Here is a 21,286-nt window from a genome sequence, read left to right on the forward strand (position 1 = left end):
AGTAACTACATACTGTTTGCAACTCTGGGTAAGTAGTGGATCCACTGACGCAGTGTGGAGTCTCCCAGAAGGTAAATGAGTTTTCCTTTCAAGCAGCCATTGATCTTGTTTGTATCTAGTTGAATCTGGTTGCAAAATGTTGTTATCCACCTTCCTTGTAAAGTGTATCCACTGGGGACTGGAGTCTTCTTTCCAATTTGGCATTTCTCTGTGCTCTTTTCTCTCTCTAGTGACAGAGATCTCATGGTGAGTGGTGTCAGTGGCATGTGTCAAACACCCAGCCTCCTCTTTTGGTCCTTCCCTTTCTTGGTCCCTTTCTCTCTCCCTCTACTTTTGTCTTTTGTCTCTTACTGGAGATTTTTATTACCGCCAGCTTGTTTTAGGCACTGCTACTCTTTCTTCTGAGAGATTTTGAGTCATGCTAACTCCTCCCTGTTCATTTCCTCCCACCTGTGGCCATTAGCTAAGTCTCCATGTCCTTCCTTTCTTTGCCATTCCTCTGATTCTGCAGTGACTTAATTTGGTTCTCTAATCTGAATGTCAGTGAACTACCCGTTGGTGTCTTTGTTATTGAGTCATTTACATTTGTTCCATCAATGAAGGAATAGTATGAGTTTTTTCATGTTTAAAAGATGGCTTAAATGTAACGTGTACCTTTTGAAAACCTTATAGGGCAGTTTCCTGCCCTATAAAATACCTAGATTGACTTAATGCAGTTTTTAATAGGAGTATAATAAAATGTGTCATGCAGCACCCAGCAGAAACCATGATTCTGAGATATTGTAGCCTGTTCCTTTGTAGCTGCAGGCTCTGTCGTTGTCTGCCTTCAAAGGTATCCCCAGTGGCAGAGCACCAACTCTTCGATGTGGCATAACAAAGGTTATCAAATGTCTACATCATATTTCCTTGCCATTCTCTATGCTGTTGCCCTTCTGCTGAGCATTGTCTCATCTTTTAGGTTTTTTGTTTTTATTTTATTTTTTTTTTGCAATGCTTGCAATTAGACCCAAAGTCTCATACATTCAAGGCAAGCACCCTTCCACTGATCTGTATGGCCAGTACTCATAATTTAGATTTTGTTACATCAGCATTTCTGTATTACATTCACTTCCTATACTGGATAGGAAACAAGTAGAATGCTGTAAAATAGGCCAAAATAATGTCTTAAAATTGGAAAGGTACTGTCCCTCACAGAACTGTTTCAGAGTGACCAGGCCAAGGTTAATGTGTTATTGCATCTTGTGAGGGATTTCTCTTTCTCTTATCTTGTTGTTCTACTATTGTTAACATATGGTTTTAGTCTTTCAGTCTAACAGGGCAGTTTCCTTTCTCACATTTAATCTACAGTTCAGCTAGTAGCAAGGAGACAAAAGGAAGAGGAAGGCAAGTTGTTTTGCCTTTAAAGGCATTACTTATAAGTTCCCCAGGCAATTCCTGTTCATACTATTAGAAAAAATTTAATGTGAGCACAAAGTAGCCACAAGGAAAAGTGGCCATGGTTCCAGCTCAAATAATGGTTACTCTTACTAAAAAGGAGGAAGGTATGGATATTGGGAAATTACCAGCACTCTGTGCTTTATCTTCCTTGTTAAGTCCCTCATAGACCTTACAGTCTCTGGTTGCTTATGTCCACAGAATGGTATACTACACATGGATATACTGAATAGTCAGCCCTCTATATCCATGGGTTCTCTATCAGTGCGTTGCACTCAATAATGGATGGAAAACATTCAGGAAAAACTTTTACTTTTATCAAATGTGTAAAGATCTTTTCTTTTTATTTTCTAAACAAAATGGTATGACAACTATTTACAAAGAATTCACATTGTTAGGCATTGTAAGTAATCTGGAAATGATTTAAAGTATATGGGAGCATGTACCTAGGTTATGTGCAAATACAATGACATATTATGTAAGGATTTTGTTGAACACAGTGGTTCTCAAAACCAAACCCCCATGAATACCAAATCTAGTTGTAATTGGTAGACAGAGTGGCAAAATGGTACTGTTTTCAGAACTAAAAAATGTGGACTGGGGGTGTCATAGAGTGCTCGCCTAACATGGGTGAGGCCCTGGGTTTAATGTGCAGTACCACACTCAAATTGAAAAATGTACTTAAAATACTTCTTAAATCCTGGTGGTTTTGCTTGCTAAATGGAGCCTTCCTAATCCTATGATTTTGTTGGAATTTCAATGTGACCTTGTTGGGCTCCTAGGGGGCTTGATAGCTCTGCATTATGGATGATTGAATACTATAACCCTAGAAACTTGAGACCCACAGTTACTAAATATTTTCCATCTCCATATTTTTATTAGATTACAGATTGTGATGGGTACACTATACCCCCCCCCAAAGATATTTGGATTCTAATTCTTTAAATCTATGAATATGTTGCCTTCAAGGGGGAAAAAAACAGATGGCAAAAGGGATTTTCCAGATGTGACAAAGAATATGGGTTTTCAGATGGAGAATCTAGGAAAAGGAGTTCAGTCTAATCTCATTGGTTCTCCATGGTGGAAGAAGGAAGCAGCAGGTAGACTAGAATGTTGTAACTTGAAGACTTGACCTACCATTGTGGCTTTGGAGATGGTAGATGGCACTAAAAGAAAGGAAGGCAGCCATTATAAAGAAGCTGAAAGTTACAACAAATTCTTCCTTAGAACTTCTAGAAAGGAACACAGGCCTGTTCCACCTTGGTTGTAGCTCAGTGAGACAGATGTTGTGCCTTGGGATAATAACACTAAGATAATATGTTCTTTTTACTTAAAGTCACTTGTTATAGCAGCAAGAAAAAACTAATGCTGAGGAAATACCTTCTCAACATGAAATCATCCCAAACAGAAAGAGTATATTTTCTTTTATGTATGAATTTTATTTTATATCACATAGTAGCATTTTAAATTAAATTGTCTTTGTGTAGGTCATGCTTATTATTTTCAGTTGTGAATTTGCTTTTTAAAACACAAGGAGGATCATACCACTGTCTTGCATGGTTGGTCTCAGTGGCTTTCTTTAACCTTGTAAGTAAAAACTCTAATCCTCAGCACAGTTTATTTACTTAGCTTATTCCTGTTTTTCTAGCTCTATATTCTGCTACATTCTACCATATGCTCACTCCATTGGCTTATGAACACAATGTCTCACATAATTTTGCTTATGAGTAATTGTACAGTAAAAAAGTTCTCACACTAAAAATACAGGACACTTAATTATTCTAGTGAAGGACTTTTTTTTTAGTGTATGAGTTATGCAATATTTTTCCTTTATCTCAATGTATATATATACAGTGGCAATAAGAAATTAGTTAAATTTAACTGATTCCCTGTATTATGTATTTCAATCTGGCAACTCTACCCATGATCTTTTTGAAGTTTCTGGCTATTGATAACCTTCAGGGCTCGGTCAAATATATTTAACTTTAAAATAATTTTAAAATGATAAGTCCCAGCTTCTTATGATGATACATAAACCCCTTATCACAGAGCCTCTGCTTCCCTCTTTAGCCATATTTCCTAATATGTTAAACTTTCCTACATACTTGTATTTTGTATTTTGCTTTCTTCATAGAGTTGGTACATTTATAGCAAGAACTTTTTTTTAGATCACAAGCTCAGTTTTTTTTTTTTCATTTGCTCATGGTGCCTCATATCTATCAGACCCTCAGTAAACACTTGAGGAATAAATGAATAAATATTGACAATATATCATTATAAGTTGCCTAGGATACTAATGTTACTGGTAAACTCAGGCTTTATAAACAGTTATTTAAAGCTAAGTTATAAATAAATATAAACAGTATACTTTCATATATAACATTGCTCTGTATTTTCCATTAAAATATTTAATAAGATGGAAGCTCCATATAAAATTAAGTATACCAACTAAAATCAGGAGGTTATGCTGGCAGATATCAGGAAACTAAAACCACAGTATTCCCACTCTGAAGCTATCAAAGGTATTTGCACAGAACCTCAGACTCTGGGAGATGAATATAGGATATTTTACTTTCTTTTTTAGGATAAATCAAGCTGAAATCTGGAATGAACAGTCTGAACTAATTTCCTTGAGTCGATTTCTCCCTATGAAGTCTTGCATGATTAAGATCACTGACACCCTCTAGGGATTATGCTCCCTGAAAAGCACCACTAAAAGAATTAACACTGATAATTTTTCTCTGTGTAAGACACATGCCAAACATTACCCACCATAGGAAAAAGTGGACTTACTGTTACAATGGGAGACATTAATATGTTCAAGATCTTTCATCATTTCAATTCCCACTTTGGACCTTCAAAAAACAAGACAATAGATTAGCCTGTTGTGTGTCCACATAGCATAGGCACCAGGCAATACTAGCTTATTTTTAAGCAAGGATATTTTTAACTTTCTTTAACTAAAAATTATTATTTCTGCTGTATATTTTGGATAAATTGAGTACTGTAGATAAATTGGGATTTTGAAAGGTTTTCTCTCTTGCTGGGAGCACCTGAAGTCCAGGGCAGCTCTACTCATCTGTTACATGTAATGATATGCAATAGTGTTAAATTCATAATATTATTTAGTCTGCATAATCTCTATGTGCCTTCACATCACCTATTCAAGTTCATGAAATACATTTTTAAAATTACTGTGAATCTCTAATTGGTCAACCTAATTTTTATCTCACCTAATTTCTCCAGCACAACTAACAGAGCACCCTGTCCAATTGCAAATGCAACTGCTTTATTCTTTAAAAACCTTGATTGTCTCCCTATCACTGCAGGAGGCCAGGCTCTTTATCATGGCACATAGACCCCTTATCACAGAGCCTCTGTTTCCCTCTTTAGCCATATTTCCTGATATGTTCAATTTTCTTACATATTTGCTTTCTGAGGATCATGTGAAGAAAGGTAACATATTGTCTGTGTTCACTGCTGTATCCTCAATATCCATCAATGTGGCTGTCAGAAAGTAGTGATCACACTGATGTGTGAATAAAAGAACACTGTATTTCTTTCCTCCACTTGATGAAGACTGACTCTTCCTACTTAAAACTTATTTTCTTACCTCTACCCTCTCTTTTCTTCAACCCAACATACATTGTGTGTAAATAGAGGGGGCAGGGAGAGGTTATGGGGAAGAGGGCTCAGGTGCCCAGTACAACAGATGTACTCTGTTCTCTGTAGGGGGGTCTTTTTAGACCCAATCATGAAAGGAAAAGGTAAAACATGATCTCATCCTTGATGTGATTTAGACATGAGGATGATTAGTGCTTAGAAGGAGATTAAAAATAAAACAGTGAGTACAGAGAGACTCCTCATGTAATTGTGTTTTTTTTTTTTTTGTGTGTGTGTGTGTGTGTGGTCTTTCCTAGGACTCTCATCATTTCCTCATTATGGTGAAGATAGTGAATATGATACTTCAAAGAGCTCTGCTGATGTTAACATTCAACATCTCTTTTAGTTATCTGGATAATGTCTATAAATACTCCACAAAAGTAGGAACAGTTTTCTCCAGTTTGGTCTGAAGCTTCCACCTGTGACTCCAGCAACTTAGAACTAAAGTCAGTTCTTACCCTTCCCTCCCACTCCAGCTGTGCTTTCTTTCTTTCCTTCTCTGCCTCATTTCAGAATGGTGAATAGTTTGAGATTTAGTGAGTTGAATAGATAAGAAGTCAAAATTTTGAAAACTGGGTAAGATTCTGGAATACATTTTATTTTCCAGGCTTGGTCTCTGCTCTAATTTCTCATAAGCATATTTTTTTGAAAGCTTAAGGAAAAAAAGACTCTGAGCTTGACTTTGAAATTTTCTAAGAAAGAAATTGCTCAGAATATACTGTCACCAAATGAAGGGAAAATAAGTCATCATGGCCTAGTCAAACAGATTTTGGCAGACTGGAAAGTGAAAAGGAGGTAGACTGAGGCTTATGGAAAGTTTGAAAATGAATAAAAGATTCTAGGACTAATAGGTGTCCAGGTTGGCTCACAGTTTTTGGATTTGTGATGACAATCTCCTTTTGCAAACCATCAAAGTGGCCCATGAAGAAGTCCCAATAGTTCATTCTCAGGAATAAAGCATTTCCCATTTCAATGGAGAATAAGGAGATTAGAGAGTGAGCATCTGTTTGTGAGCAGGGGGAGAAAAACCTAGTGTGGCTACAGCCAAGATGGATAGGGGAAACACGGGCACCGAGGTTAGAGGAGTCTGTTCTCCCAGGGCTTCCAGGAACTGATAGGTCACAATGTGGAGAGGTAGAAGGACTCCTCCTGGAAATGACCCACAGGAGTTGGCATTTTAGAGAGATTGCTCAGGCTGCAGTATAGAGTAGATTCAAGGAGGATGTGATTGATGATGGGAGGGAGACCAAGTGGGAAGCCATTACAGTCATGTAGGTGAGATGATGATGGTCTCAACTTGGATAGCAGCACTGGAAATGGAGAGAAATGGATGAATGAAAAACACACTTCAATGCCAGAATCTGTGAAACATGACATGGGAAGTAAAGGAACTTGATCTTATGATATGTTTATCAAGGAATCCTTTTTTGGTGATGTATTTGAACATACAATAGAACTGTTTTCCATAGAGCATATTTTTTAAAAAAACCTATGTCTATAGTAAAATATATGGTCAAATGTGACAATACTGGTTTCCTTGAGAAGTACAGGCATATATATTATATAGTTACAACTTATGTAGCCCGCCTTCAGCTTATTTCAACCAAAATGCACACTATGGTGTGCTGTCATGAACACTGGTCTCCATGCAGATACTGTGTGTCTGATTTTAACCTTTAGAATAGAGGAGGCATCTGAGAAGATCCTGCTTAATATTGAGACAGGCAGTGTAGCTCTGCTTAGGGACACCACTCATTATATTAAAACATATACTCACTTATGGAAAAGACTTTTTTCCTTGACAGAAAGATAAGAAATTTCTCGGTTCATGGTGGTCACATGGGTCAGGGCCTCACAGGGCATGTTTTGAGGCTTCATGCAGTAGAAGGCTTCCTGGTCTCTCCCATACAGGTAGGTGCACAGTTCAGAGCTAGAGTTTAGGGTCAGGCCACATTCAGTGAAGACTTGGGAGGTGCCATTAACAAATTTACCTTTGAAAATAATTTTATCATAGCCTTGGTTCCTTGCCCTCCAGAGAGCCGACACCCCTTCACTGGGGTTGATGAGCAGGAGAGACAGGGAGACTTGGCCCTCCCAGAACAGAGTGAAGCTGATAAGGTAGGTGCCATTGTTGAAGTCTGTCACCTTTCCTGAGGCGCCTGCCTTTAAAGCTGGGGAGGACATCCTGGCCCTGAGGAAGTCCCCTCCATATTCCTTCCTGCGTCCCAGGTGGTCCCTGGCCTCCAGCAGGATGTCCAGCTGGTCCCCCCTGCAGTATGTGTCTGTAGGGTTGAGGAGGGTGGCTGTGCTGTGTGTGGCACTGGTGGTGCTGTTCACATGGGTGAAGGGTCTGGGCGGGATCAGCTGGTCTAGTTTCCCCAGGATCTCCTTTATTCTCAGCTCAGTCTCTGTTGGTGAAGTTTCCCCTTGTTTCTTGGCAATACGGTTTCTCAAACTGAAGGAGAACTGAAGAATTGAGGAGAAAGGACATATTTACTACCAACAGATAATAGGGCTTGCTTTTCAATATAAATTAGCATGATTCAGTTTATAAATTTCCACAAGATTAAGTTACATGTCAGTGTTGAATTCAAACTAGTTTTCAATTATGAAATTATAGGAATTGGGCTGGGGATGTGGCTCAAGCGGTAGCACGCTCGCCTCGCATGCATGCGGCCCGGGTTCGATCCTCAGCACCACATACCAACAAAGATGTTGTGTCTGCCGAGAACCAAAAAATAAATATTAAAAATTCTCTCTCTCTCTCTCTCTCTCTCTCTCTCTCCTCTCTCACTCTCTCTTAAAAAAAAAAAAGAAATTATAGGAATTGATTTCCAGGTAGTGTGACTTCCTCTGCTGCCAACAGATGGTTTCTTTGGGGGTCATTGGCTTAAAAAGTAACTAGATAAAATAAATATCTGTATTTTCACTATTTGATCTTATTGTTTTCACTTTGCCATCTTTCATTTATGTTTTCCTTATAAAAATCTTATAACCATTTTATACACAATATGGAAAACAGAGCAAATATTATAAAATATGATCATAAGTTTTGCTGTCCTTTTCATACTGTATATTTTAATATTTTCATGCTTTTCCTATCATATGTATATTTTACCTATTTGTAATCATACTGTATATGTGACTTTAATACTTTTGCAAGTAACATCATGTAGTATAAATATTTTAATATTGTTACATAATTTTTGACTATTGTTTTTAATTGTTACATAATATTCCACCAATAACATGTAACACAGGTGCACAGCATATGATATTGGATAATTGGATTATATATATTTCTTTTCATTTTACTTAACATTTGAATATTTTCTCCCCTTTTATATAAAGATTCAGGATTATATCTTCATGACAGATTCCTGAAGATGAAATTACCAGATCATTTATTACTGAAGTAAATATTAAAGAATAGTTTTATTCATTTTGACTGATGAATTCTAAAGATTATATTTTATATTATCATCAGCAATGTGTAAGACTACCCTTCATGTCACACCAATGTCTCATTGATCAGTCTAGCAAATAGGATGTAAGGGCTATAAATAATGTAAAGTAAAATAAGAGACTTAGTCAATGGAAATATTCATCTACCTAACAATAAAGACCACCATATGCATCTGCATAATGAAGTAACTGGAGGGAATGTTTCTACCAATTTAAAACCTGTTCAGGTTCCAAGAGTTTCCCATGCCAGAGAGGCCACTTACCCAGAGGCCTTCATGATAGCAGACTAAAATCGCTCAGGGGAACCAGGGTTAGAAGCCCAGCACAAGTTAATAACAAGAATCAACAAATGGGACTTAATTAAACTTAAAAGTTTTTTCTCAGCAAGAGAAACAATAAGAGAGGTAAATAGGGAGCCTACATCCTGGGAACAAATTTTTACTCCTCACACTTCAGATAGAGCCCTAATATCCAGAGTATACAAAGAACTCAAAAAATTAGACAATAAGATAACAAATAACCCAATCAACAAATGGGCCAAGGACCTGAACAGACACTTCTCAGAGGAGGACATACAATCAATCAACAAGTACATGAAAAAATGCTCACCATCTCTAGCAGTCAGAGAAATGCAAATCAAAACCACCCTAAGATACCATCTCACTCCAGTAAGATTGGCAGCCACTATGAAGTCAAACAACAACAAGTGCTGGCGAGGATGTGGAGAAAAGGGTACACTTGTACATTGCTGGTGGGACTGCAAATTGGTGCGGCCAATTTGGAAAGCAGTTTGGAGATTCCTGGGAAAGCTGGGAATGGAACCACCATTTGACCCTGCTATTGCCCTTCTCGGACTATTCCCTGAAGACCTTAAAAGAGCATGCTACAGGGATACTGCCACATCGATGTTCATGGCAGCACAATTCACAATAGCTAGACTGTGGAACCAACCCAGATGTCCTTCAATAGATGAATGGATAAAAAAAAATGTGGCATCTATACACAATGGAGTACTATGCAGCAATAAAAAATGACAAAATCATAGAATTTGCAGGGAAATGGATGGCACTAGAGCAGATTATGCTTAGTGAAGCTAGCCAATCCATAACAAACAAATACCAAATGTCTTCTTTGATATAATGAGAGCAACTATGAACAGAGCAGGGAGGAAGAGCAGGAAGAAAAGATTAACATTAAACAGAGACATGAGATGGGAGGGAAAGGGAGAGAAAAGGGAAATTGCATGGAAATGAAGGGAGACCCTCATTGCTATACAAAATTACATATAAGAGGTTGTGAGGGGAATGGGAAAATAAACAAGGAGAGAAATGAATTACAGTAGATGGGGTAGAGAGAGAAGATGGGAGGGGAGGGGAGGGGGGATAGTAGGGGATAGGAAAGGTAGCAGAATACAACAATTACTAATAGGGCATTATGTAAAATTGTGGATGTGTAACCGATGTGATTCTGCAATCTGCATTTGGGGTAAAATTGGGGGTTCATAACCCACTTCAATCTAATGTATGAAATATGATATGTCAAGAGCTTTGTAATGTTGTGAACAACCAATTAAAAAAAGCCTACCCCTGATGTTCATTGACTTGTTTGATTTTTGCTTTGTTCTATTTTCTAACAATAGACTGCTGTTTGATATATATATAGAACCTAGTATTTCCTCTGTTACAACTTTTGTCCAAGATTTTCCTGGAACAAGATATTTAACTGTGCCCACATAATTACATAGCATCATGTACATCTTAGTCTAAAATTAGATAGCTGTTTGGATAAAGGGTCATACAAAATTCACCTTCTAATTAATGACTCTGGATAACACCATGGTTACTTAGAGAAAGGGATTATCCTCATATATCACAGTTACATTTTTTGAAACATTTATTTTTTAGTTGTAGGTGGACACAATACTTTTATTTTATTTTTATGTGGTGTTGAGGATCAAAGCCAGTGTCTCATGCATGCTAGGTGAGCTCTCTTCCTCTGACCCACAATACCAGTCCCTCAATTTAAATTTTTGATTAAGTTATTCAACACTGTTAATAAGACTGATTTTAAATTTGACCAGTGAAAATGGAAAATTACTATTACATTCATTTTAATATCAGTATGTTTTCAACTTTATTTTTCTTGCAGTAGTTGTTTTACTAATGTATTTTTTTTCTGAATTGCCCCAGTTACCTCACTCTTTTAACAACCTGGTATAACACACACACACACACACACACACACACACACACACACACACACACAAACTAGGATTGCCATGTGGAATGTTTGTAGGTATCCCCATCAAAAAATATTCAGATATTACAGGTGTATCCTGCAGTGAAGTGGTGTCAGGAGGTAGAGAACTTTAGGGAGGTGATTAGACAAGGGGGTAGGGCCCTTATGAATGAGATTAGTGTTTTTATAAAATAAGACACAGCAGAGAAACAAAACAAAAATAAAGAGATCCTTGAGAGATCATTTGCCCCTTCCACCTCATGAGGACACAATGAGAAGATGACTGTCTGTGAACCAGGAAGCAGGTTCTCCCCGGATATTGAATCTGCCAGTGCCTTGGTCTTAGACTTCCTGGCTTCCAGAAATCTTAAATAAATTTCAGCTCTTTATAAACCACTCAGTCTCTGATATTGTTAGAGCATCACAAACAGACTAAGACAAGGGTTTTATACAAATATACACATGTGCACAGGCACAAATTTCTCACATGTACATACATATCCTTCACATATATGCATATATTAATATATATGGACCCTTTTTAGAAAACCTAATATATTTTGCTCCTCTTGATTCATCTAACTATATATCACCAATTTAGTACATAATCCTTTTCTTTTTCATTTTCTCATCCAATATGTTCCATTCACTTGCCAAAGATTTTGAAGGACCTGGCTTCTAGTTCTCTTCATTACTGAAGCCCTGACATCCTCTAGGTAGATGGCAAGATCCATGGAGGCAGATCCTCTAACACCTAGATTCTTTTTGCTTCTGAAGGTCTCAGACATCATATGACATATGGCAATTCAACTTCCGATAATCCTGCCCAACTTAAGTACAATCACACTTTTTCTTTCCTACTTTCCATACTTTTTTTCTGTCAGCTTCTTTTGTAAGAATTTAAATGTATTATAATGTCTCCCATATTATGGAGAGAAAACATTTAAGCCCCTTATCTCCTTTAATGGCTACCGTACCTTTTGTTTGTCCTGTACCCCTACCAATCAAGTGTCTCAAGAAATCTCTTTTATCCCCATTCTCTCTCACTTTCTCCTCAGCCTGCTTCTTATTTTGCTCCTCAGTTATGTCATTAACAAACTTTTTCTTCTCACTCTACAGCTCACCCATGGGGATGTCTCAGACTCCAATGACTTCAGCTGCTATTTGTAGTCTAATACTTTCTAATTCTAATATTTTCTAAGCCAGGTCTTTTTCAGCCATAGGTCTGTTTATTCTACAATATATAGAAGCAACATCTCCACTTACATCACTATAATGGACCTAGACCTAGACTACTCATAGCTAACTTTATCTTCTCTCCTCCAAATATATTTCTCCCAGTGTGGTAGGAGAACTTCAATAAACGGCATCACCAGACAAGCAGTTGTACAAACCTGGAATATAATTCCTGGTTAGCCCCAATTCCTCCCCTCCCATAGTCAGTCACTCTAGCTGTCAATTCCATTGTTAAATTCACGGACTTTTCTCCCTTTTTATTATTAAGACCTTGTTTCAAGTCACCATTACCTCTCAGATCAGATCACCAAATAGTCTTTCTTTACTTAGTTATTTATCAATTATTCATTAAGCATCTACAGTATGCCAGATACTGTTAATGAATGAATAATGTGTAAATTCTTGCCTTCCTGGAGACCAAATAGATAATAATCAATGAACACCAATCAATAAATTATATAGTATAGTGAAAGTGAAAAGTATTATTGCAACATAAGAAGTCAAGCAGAATAAGAAGAATGAAAAGAGGTTGTATGAGGCTGATTTATTATTAAATAAAAGGTGTGCTAAATGGATGGAAGGAGGAGAAACTGGAAGCAAGATCAGTTAAGAAAAACTGCAGAAAGGGGAAATGTGAGAAATGTTAACTGGACTACTCAGAAAATGATAAAAAAATTAAAACCATGAGATAAAGATAGAGAACTGAAATAGAGATTTAATTGAATTAGAATCTCCAAGGCCAAGGGAGGAGAGAACCTTGAGGTGGGATGCTTGGCAGTGCCAAGTGGTACAGAGATTCACCTGTCTCCAAAACAAACAGTAATTGTGCATATATTGTCAAAGAACTAATGCTGAACAGAGAACCCTCTCCTCCACATTATCTGCTAAGATCATATGTTTTAAACATTTCTTTTCTTCTTTCTTTCTTCCTTTCTTTCTTCCTTTCTTTCTTTCTTTTGGGGATTAAACTCAGGGACACTTGCTCACTGAACCATATCCGCAGTCCTATTTTTTATCTTATTAGGAGACTGGGTCTCACTGAGTTGCTTAGTGCCTTGCTTTTGCTGAGCTTGACTTTGGACTTGTGATCTTCTTGTTTCAACCTCCCAAGCCACTGGGATTATAGGTTTGCTCTACTGTGCCTAGCTTAACTTTCATTTCTTGCCCTGATAATGGGGAACACTCAAATAAAGTCACTGTGACTATCTATGAAATTCTGAAAAAAATCTGAGACAATTCCTACCTTTGTGTGGCCTTTTGAAGTGAAGTAAATGACCCACAAAGCTAAGATAACCATCAGCATCAGGATGCATTTGTGAGGTTTGTCATTTGAAAACAACATAAGTATCCTAGAAGATAAATAATCACATTAAGTCAAACCACCATAATGTATCTCTGAACACTTTGGTTCCTCCTTAGTAATTTTCACAACGGGGTAATGTTGTCCTGTGTTTGCAGAAAGTTCATTTATTCTGGAAATCAGAAACAAAGTTCTTCCCCGAGGCAGGAACATAGCAGTTGAAGGACTCCTGGCTGCTTACTCTCAGGTTAATTCTCCAGGTATGGAGGCCCATCAGGTCACATCTTCTCTCATCCAGGACTTGGTATGGACAGCAAGGAGTTAGCAATCAGTCACTCAAAGAGATATGTTTCTTTGCTGCCCCCTTTCCTGTCATTAGAGCTTACCAGTGAGGTCCAAATGTACGTACCTATGGATGACTATCTGCTTCATCATGTTCTCAGATTCACCTGTACCAATTTCAGCTGTCCAAAGAGTCTGCTTGGTCCAAGAGGTCTTTGCATTTGTTTAAGGGTTGGAGTTTCCTCTTAAGCTTCATTGATTTCTCTGAAGCCACAGGAAGCTCTGAAGTTTGCTTTTAGAGAAGATAATCTCAGGGAAGGGCAGGCTCAGTCACCTTTGGGACAGTCTTCATGTACTCACGCCACGCATTTCCCTGCCTTGTGCCTTTGTTTAGCTGTCACATTGGATCAGTCAGTTATGCCCCATTTGGCAGAAGCACCGGGAAAACTGGAAAGAAGAAAAACACAAGTCCCATCCTGTTTCTTAGCCCTATCACAAGAATTGATCCAGCTGGCTCCTCACAGTATTTGTATGCTTTCCTTATACATTTCCTTATGCAAGGGCTCAACGTCACTGGTTTTATTAAGCATTATGACAATAATGGTTTAAATGAAATCTCAGGCATAAGGGGAACAATCAATAGATCTAAATCCTACTTCAACTTGCCTAAGGTAAGAATCCAAAAGGGTAAACTCTGAGGATGTAGGTTTCATAACACTTGTTATGGTTTAGATATCAGATGTCAACCAAAGCCCATGTTCAGAGTGAAATTGTTACATGAGGAGACTTGTAAACTAATCATTGAATTAAGTGGGCAGTAACTGTAGGCAGGTAGGGTGTGGTTGGAGGATATCGATTTATATTTTATATCCTCCTTGGTGAGTAGAGCTCTTTCTGCTTCCTAGTTTCCATTACCTTCTGTCGTAATATTCTGCCTCCTTCAGGCCCAGGGCCATGTAGTCAGCCAATAATGGTGTGAACCTCTGAAACCATGAACCAATATAAATGTTTCTTCCTGTATGTTATTTTTGTCAGGTTTTTTGGTCACTGTGATGAAAAAAAAAACTGACTGAAACATAGGAGGGAAAAAAAGCAAGCTTTTGTTTGTTTGATTGGTTGGTTTTTATGTTTTATTTTGTTTTAGGATTGGCTTATTTCACTCATCATTATAGTCTCCAGATCCATTCATTTATAGGAAAATGTCATAAAGTTATTCTTAATTATGGCTGAGAAATATTCCATTGGGTATATATACTACAATTTATTTATGCACTCATTATGTATTAGACAAAGAGGAATAAAGGGAAGGGAACGGGATAGGAAAAGGAAAGACAGTGGAGTGAATTTGATGTAACTTTCTATGTACAAATATGTATAAACCACAGTGAATCTCACCATTTGTACAACCACAAGAAATTAATTTATATCAATATTAATAGCTGCAAGGACACTCACAGAGTCCACGCTAAGTCCAAGGACTACATCACACACCAGAACATCACACAAGAGATTTATTGTTGGAAACACGAGGAATACCTTTGACAAGGCTGTCCCTCTGAGGAGAGTAGAAGTCTGTTGGCACTCACAGAGCAGCTTTATACCCCACAAGAGGAATCTCAAAAACTGCTAAAGAGTTTAAGCTGAGGTGGGGTTAATGACTTTTTTTTAAGTAGGCACATATTCTTACAAGAAGTTAACAGCATTGCCTCAGAATCAAAACTTTGGAACCTCTAAATAAAATGGCTCCTACCTAAAATGGTGAGTCTGATGCCAATACTCTTCTCTTTTTGTTTTTATAGATACCTGGTATGGGGATGATGCTCTTTCTTCTCTCGCTTCTTCCTGTCGGTTAAGGGCAAATAATCACATTCCTATAAAGGTAGTCAGGGAGGGTTTTAGGTAGGAGCAGAGTTTCTGGAGTCAGGGAAGTTGACCATGAATTGTAGGTCTCAGACTTGGGTATCAAGGGCTGGTAGTCTTTCTAGATGGGGACTATTTCTAAATCCTTGGGGTAGGACAGTCCAAGTTAATTGGGTAAAAGTATGAGTGTCTAGGTCTGTTCAGGTGAAGACAAAAATGATCTAGGATTGGGAGTGTAAGACAATAGAGAAGACGACATCTTTTAAATCCAGAAGTGAAAAATGAGTGGTATGTGAAGGAATGATATAGAAGAGTGAATATGGGTTGGAAACTACTAGGTGAATGGGGATTATGGCCGTATTAATGAGGCAAACATCCTGTATGAGTCTGTAGGATCTGTTTGGTTTCTTGACTGTTAGGATGGGTGTGTTAAAAGGGGGAGATTGTTTTGTGTAGGAGGCCTTTTTGGAGAAGATCAGAGATTAAAGGTTTGAGACCCTTGAAGCTCACAGGGCATTTGAGTCACCCAAAGACAGGGGCCCTTATTGGAATCAGCCAGTGGTGGATGGTAAGTGGAGTCTCAGTGAAATGAAAGGCGAGTTCACGTGAGGATGGCCTAGGACAGAGTGTCGGATCACAAAGCAGCTCAGATCTCCAAAGGTAGATCAAGGTCAATGGGACAGCCAATCCAAGTATGGGTAAATAGCAGAAAGATCAATATTGGGAAGCAAGCAGGGTATGGGAAAAGGAGAGGTAGTGGAATAGGATATATCTCCTGCTTGTATAATTATGTCAAAAGGATTCTACTGCTACATCTAACTAAAAGGAACCAATTTAAAAAATTGACTGAAACCACATTAAAAGTGACAACTGGTCATAGAGATGCTATCTTCCAGGGGACCTGTTACCCCCATGTCACAACTAACCTTATTTCCTTTGGATATAGACCCAGGAGTAGGATTTCCAGATTATATAGTGGGGCTGTTTTTAATTGTTTGAGGAATTCTGTATTGCTTTCCCACTTGCCATACTAATTTAGATGGCACAGCAGTGCACTGGGGTTCCCTTTTGTACCCGTCTTCATCAACACTTACCTTTTGTCTTTTTCATAACAGCCATTCTAACAGTGTGAGGTGATCTCCACTGTTCCTTTAATTTGCATTTCCCTGATGATTAGTGACATTCAACATTTTTTCATACACCTATTGGCCATTTATATTCCTTCCTTCAAGAAATGTCCATTTAAGTCCTTTCCCCATTCTCTAACCAGATTATATTATTTTTTTTGTAATTGGCTTGAGTTCCTTAGATACTTTGAGTATTAATTCCCTATCAGATGTATGGATTGCAAATATCTTCTCCCATTTTGAGACTATCTTTTCATTCTCTTGATTGTCCCTTTTCTGTATGGAACCTTTTTAGTTTGGGATAAGTTTCTCTATTTTTGGTTTTGTTGCTTGTGTTTTGGGATAATATCCAAAACACTCAGTGATCAGGCCAATGTCAGGAAGCTTTTTTCTGCCAAGAGATAAATATGTCGATTTCTTTCTGAGCTCTCTATTCTGTTCCATATCTGCCTGCTTTCATGCAAGTACCATGCTATTTTGATTACTAGACCTTTGTAATAGATTTTAAAGTTAGGTCATGTGAGGCTTCCAGGTTTGTTCTGTTTATACTCAGGGTCTTTGTAGTTCTAAATTTTAGGATTGTTTTTTCATTTCTGTGAAAAATATCAGTAGTATTTTGGTTGGAATTGGATCAAATCTGTAGACTGCTTGGGTAATATGGACATTTGAACTATTAATTCTTTTGATTCATGAACATGGGGTATTTTTCCAATAACTTATATCTCCAGTTTCTTTCATTAATGTTTTATACTTTTTGATGTGCAGATCTCTTCACTACTCAGAGAAATTTATTCTGAATTATTTTTTTCATTCTATAATAGTGGGATTATTTTTCAGATAGCTTATTATCAGTGTATAGATACTCTACTAATTTTTGTATGTTAATATTATATCTTACAACATTACTGAATTTGTTTATTAGTTCTAACAGTTTTTTTGATGGAGTCTTTAGGGTTTTTAACATGTAAGATTGTCTCATTAGAATAATGAGATAATAATAATAATAATAATAATAACTTCTTCCTTTCTGATTTAGATGACATTTCTTTTTCCTGTCCAATTTGCTCAGCCAAGGACTTCCAGCAGTGTTATATGAATTGGTCAGAGTGTGCTGCAGTCTGGCTGGGCAGAAAATAACTGGGCGGTCACGAGCCACTTGTAGGTTCAAACAGGAACTACTTTATTACCCGAACCCAACAGGAACTCTCTAGAACTCCACGGAAATTCTGCGAGAACCAACGGGAACTCATCAGGAACTCCGCGAGAACTCAAAAGTAGTGGACACCCGAGGAAGCAGGAGCTGCCTTATTGCCGGACAGAAGAGGCTTATATACACAACTGAATACACAGCCTGTTTCAATTTAGCATCATCCAGCTACAGCAATCAGTCATTATCTTAATAATTATACACAGCTTAACTTAATCACCATCATCCCAATGGTCGCTGGTGTCACTGCCCAACCACTCCTTCTGGAAAATGCCAGGCGCCATCCCGTCTTGCCTGTGGCTCTCAACAAGACTGGGCATCCTTCTCTTGTTCCTGAGCTTAGAAGGAAAGTTTTCAACTTTCATTGTATTGAGGTACATTCCTTCTTAACCTGACTTATTAAGAGTCTTGATCATAAAAGGATGTTGAATTTAGTGAATATTTTTTCTGTGTCTGATGTTTTTCACCCTTTATTCTGTTAATGTGCTGCCTTACATCCATTGCTCTGTGTATGTGCAACTAAACTTTTCTCCCTAGATAAATTCCACTTCATCATGGTGACGCATCCTTTTAATGTGCTGTTGTACTCAGTATTTTGTTGAGATCTATTCTGTCTATGTTCAACATGGATACTGGCCTATAAGTTTTTCCTTGTATGTCCTTGTCTGGCTTTAGAAGTAAAACGCTGGCCTCATAAAATGCTCTTGGAAGTATTCCCCCTTCATCAATATTTTGAAAGACTTTGAGAAGGTTTTACATTATTTCTTCTTCAGTGTTTGATAGAATTCAGCAGTGTAGCCATTGAGACCTGGGCCTTTTTTTTGGTGGGGGAGATTTTTGTTTACTAGTTCAATCTCTTCATTATAGATCTAACTAGACTTTTTACTTCTCCATGCTTCAGTATGGGTAGTAGTTTGGATGTTTCCAGGAGTTCACCCATTTAATAGAAGTCATCCAACTTGGTGGCATACAATTGACTATTATATTTATAATCTATTATGTTTCTATGATATCAGTTGTACTGTTTCCTTTTTCATTCTTATTTTATTTGAATTCTTTTCTTTTTCCAATGAACATTTATCAAGTTTATTTGACTTTTTAAAAAAAAATCTTAATTTTTTTTGGTCTTTCTATTTCTTTTCTAGGACCTGTTTAATTTTTTGGTGCTGTGATCTTTATTATTTCTTGCTTTCTACTGTCTTCAGGCCTACTTTGTGATTTTTTTTTTGGATGAGTAATAGTAAATTTGGGGGGATTAGTTCTCTCTTATTAAAGGATAGTTAATTTTAGATGTCAAGTTGAGTGAATTAATGAATACCTAAGAACTGATAAACCATTATTTTGGTACATGTCTGTAAGGGTATTTCCAAAGATTAGTGTGAGTGAGTCACACCTCAATGTGTGGGGTCATATTCCAGTCATCTAGGAGCTAATCATATAGGACAATGGGAGAGAGAAGACAAGTTCCTCTTTCTCTCTCTGTCTCCCCCTCTGTCTCTTGGAGCTAGGACATTGCTGTTCTACTATTGTCTTTGAACATGAGAACTCCAGGCTTTCCAGTTTGGGACTTGAACTCTTTCACCCAGCTTCCCCCAAGGTTCTCAGGCGTTCAGCCTTGGACTGAGAATTTCACCATCAGCTTTCCTGTACTGAGACATTTCAGACCTGTACCATGTCGTGCTGTAGGTATACCAAGTTCTCCAGCTTGCAGACAACCCATTTTGGACCCATTTGCATGACTGGGTCCCCTAAATTCTCTCTCATTCAACCATTATATTTGCAAGGTTTACATCCTTGGGTTGAATCAACTGCAAATCAAAAATATTTAAAACAAAAATCATACTAAATTTGTACACTGTTTTCCTTGCCTTTATTCTTGTCACTATTTATGGTACAATGTAACAACTATTTATAAACATTTCCATTGCATTGTTAGTCTGTGTAATCTAGAGATCATTTAAAGTATATGGGAGCATGTTCACAGGTTATACATGAAGCCTGCACCATTATATATAAGGCACTTAAACATCTGTGAATTTCAGTATTTATAGGAAATCCTAGAACCAATCCCCCTTATAAATCAAGGAACAACTGTGTGTGTGTGTGTGTGTGTGTGTGTGTGTGTGTGTGTGTGTGTGTATAGTTGGTTCTGTCTTTCTGGAGAACCCTAATACCTTTTTCATTTGCTTAGTATTTTCTAATCTCTCATTCAGAATTCAGCCTGAAGGACAAAAAACTATTTTTTGGAAATCCTTTAAAAATGAATCATTTTCTCAATATATGCCAAAATTGCACTTGAGTTTTTCATTCATCTTCTCATTTAATTCTTATGAACTTGGATAGTTATAAAGCATTATTACCATTAGAGTATGGAGATAGGGAGACTAGACAAAGTAAAACAATCTTCTTATGCTTGTGTTCTGTATTTCTGTATCTAATTTGAGAAGAAGATGGTACACACTTATTGATTTTGGAACCTGAAGCAAGCTTACATATCTGGAATGAAACCCACTTGATCATGGTGCACTATCTTTTTAACGTGTTTTTGTATGCAATTGCCAGTATTTTATTGAGAATTCTCGAATCTATGTTCATCAAGGATATTGGTCTGATGTTTTCTTTCCTTGATGTATCTTTGTCTGTATTTGGTATCAGGGTAATACTAGCTTCATAGAATGTGTTTGGAAGAGATCTTCTTTTCTATTTCATGGAATGATTTGAAGAGGATTGGCTCAAAACTCCAACATATCGGGTTAGAACTGACTTCTTTAATGAGACTCCTAAAGCACAAGAAGTAAAATCAGTAATCAATAAATGGGATGGCATCCACTTCAAAAGCTTCTTCACAGTAAAGGAAACAATCAAGCGTTTGAAGAGAGAGCCTACAGCATGGGAGAAAAACATTGCCACCAGTACATTAGATAGAATATTATTTCAAGGATACATGAAGAACTCAAAAAAAAAAAAACTTAAAACCCCCCAAAAAAAGAAAGAGAGAAAAAAGCCAATCAAAAAATGGGCAAAGGAACTGAACAAATGCTCTACAGAAAAAGAAATACAAATGATCAACAAATATATGAAAAAAATCTTCCACTTCTGGCAATTAAGAAATGCAAATTAAAACTACACTGAAATTTCATCTTATTTCAGGCAGAATGGCAACAATCAAGAATACAAATAACAATAAATGTTGGCAGGGATGTGGGGGTGAAAGGTATACCATACATTCCTGGTTGGACTGCAAATTATTGTGACCATTTTGAAAAGCAGTATGGAGATTTCTCAAAAAACTTGGAATGGAACCACCATTTGACCTAGTTATACAACTCCTCAGTATATATCCTAAGGAGTTAAAATCACCATACTACAGTGATGAAGCCACATCAGCATTTACAGCATCCTAATTCACAACGACTAAGCTAAGGAGCCAACCTAGGTACCCTTAAACAGATGAATGGATAAAGAAAATGTGGT

General features: G+C 37.3%; 1 protein-coding gene across 1 annotated transcript in view; it reads right to left on the reverse strand.

Moving 5' to 3' along the window:
• Nucleotides 1-21,286, reverse strand: part of LOC308642259 (NXPE family member 1-like) — a gene marked incomplete at both ends in the record, with an annotated part of 52,209 nt that overhangs the window by 912 nt on the left and 30,011 nt on the right. The window contains 3 exons of the mRNA XM_081281100.1: nucleotides 14-226; nucleotides 4,228-4,289; nucleotides 6,875-7,563. Coding sequence (XP_081137226.1) covers nucleotides 14-226; nucleotides 4,228-4,289; nucleotides 6,875-7,563 — 964 coding nt within the window. The remainder of the gene's footprint in view (nucleotides 1-13; nucleotides 227-4,227; nucleotides 4,290-6,874; nucleotides 7,564-21,286) is intronic.

This window comes from Spermophilus citellus, assembly GCF_964194105.1.
Source record: "Spermophilus citellus genome assembly, chromosome: 2".
In the NCBI taxonomy this organism is placed as follows: Eukaryota; Metazoa; Chordata; class Mammalia; order Rodentia; family Sciuridae; genus Spermophilus; species Spermophilus citellus.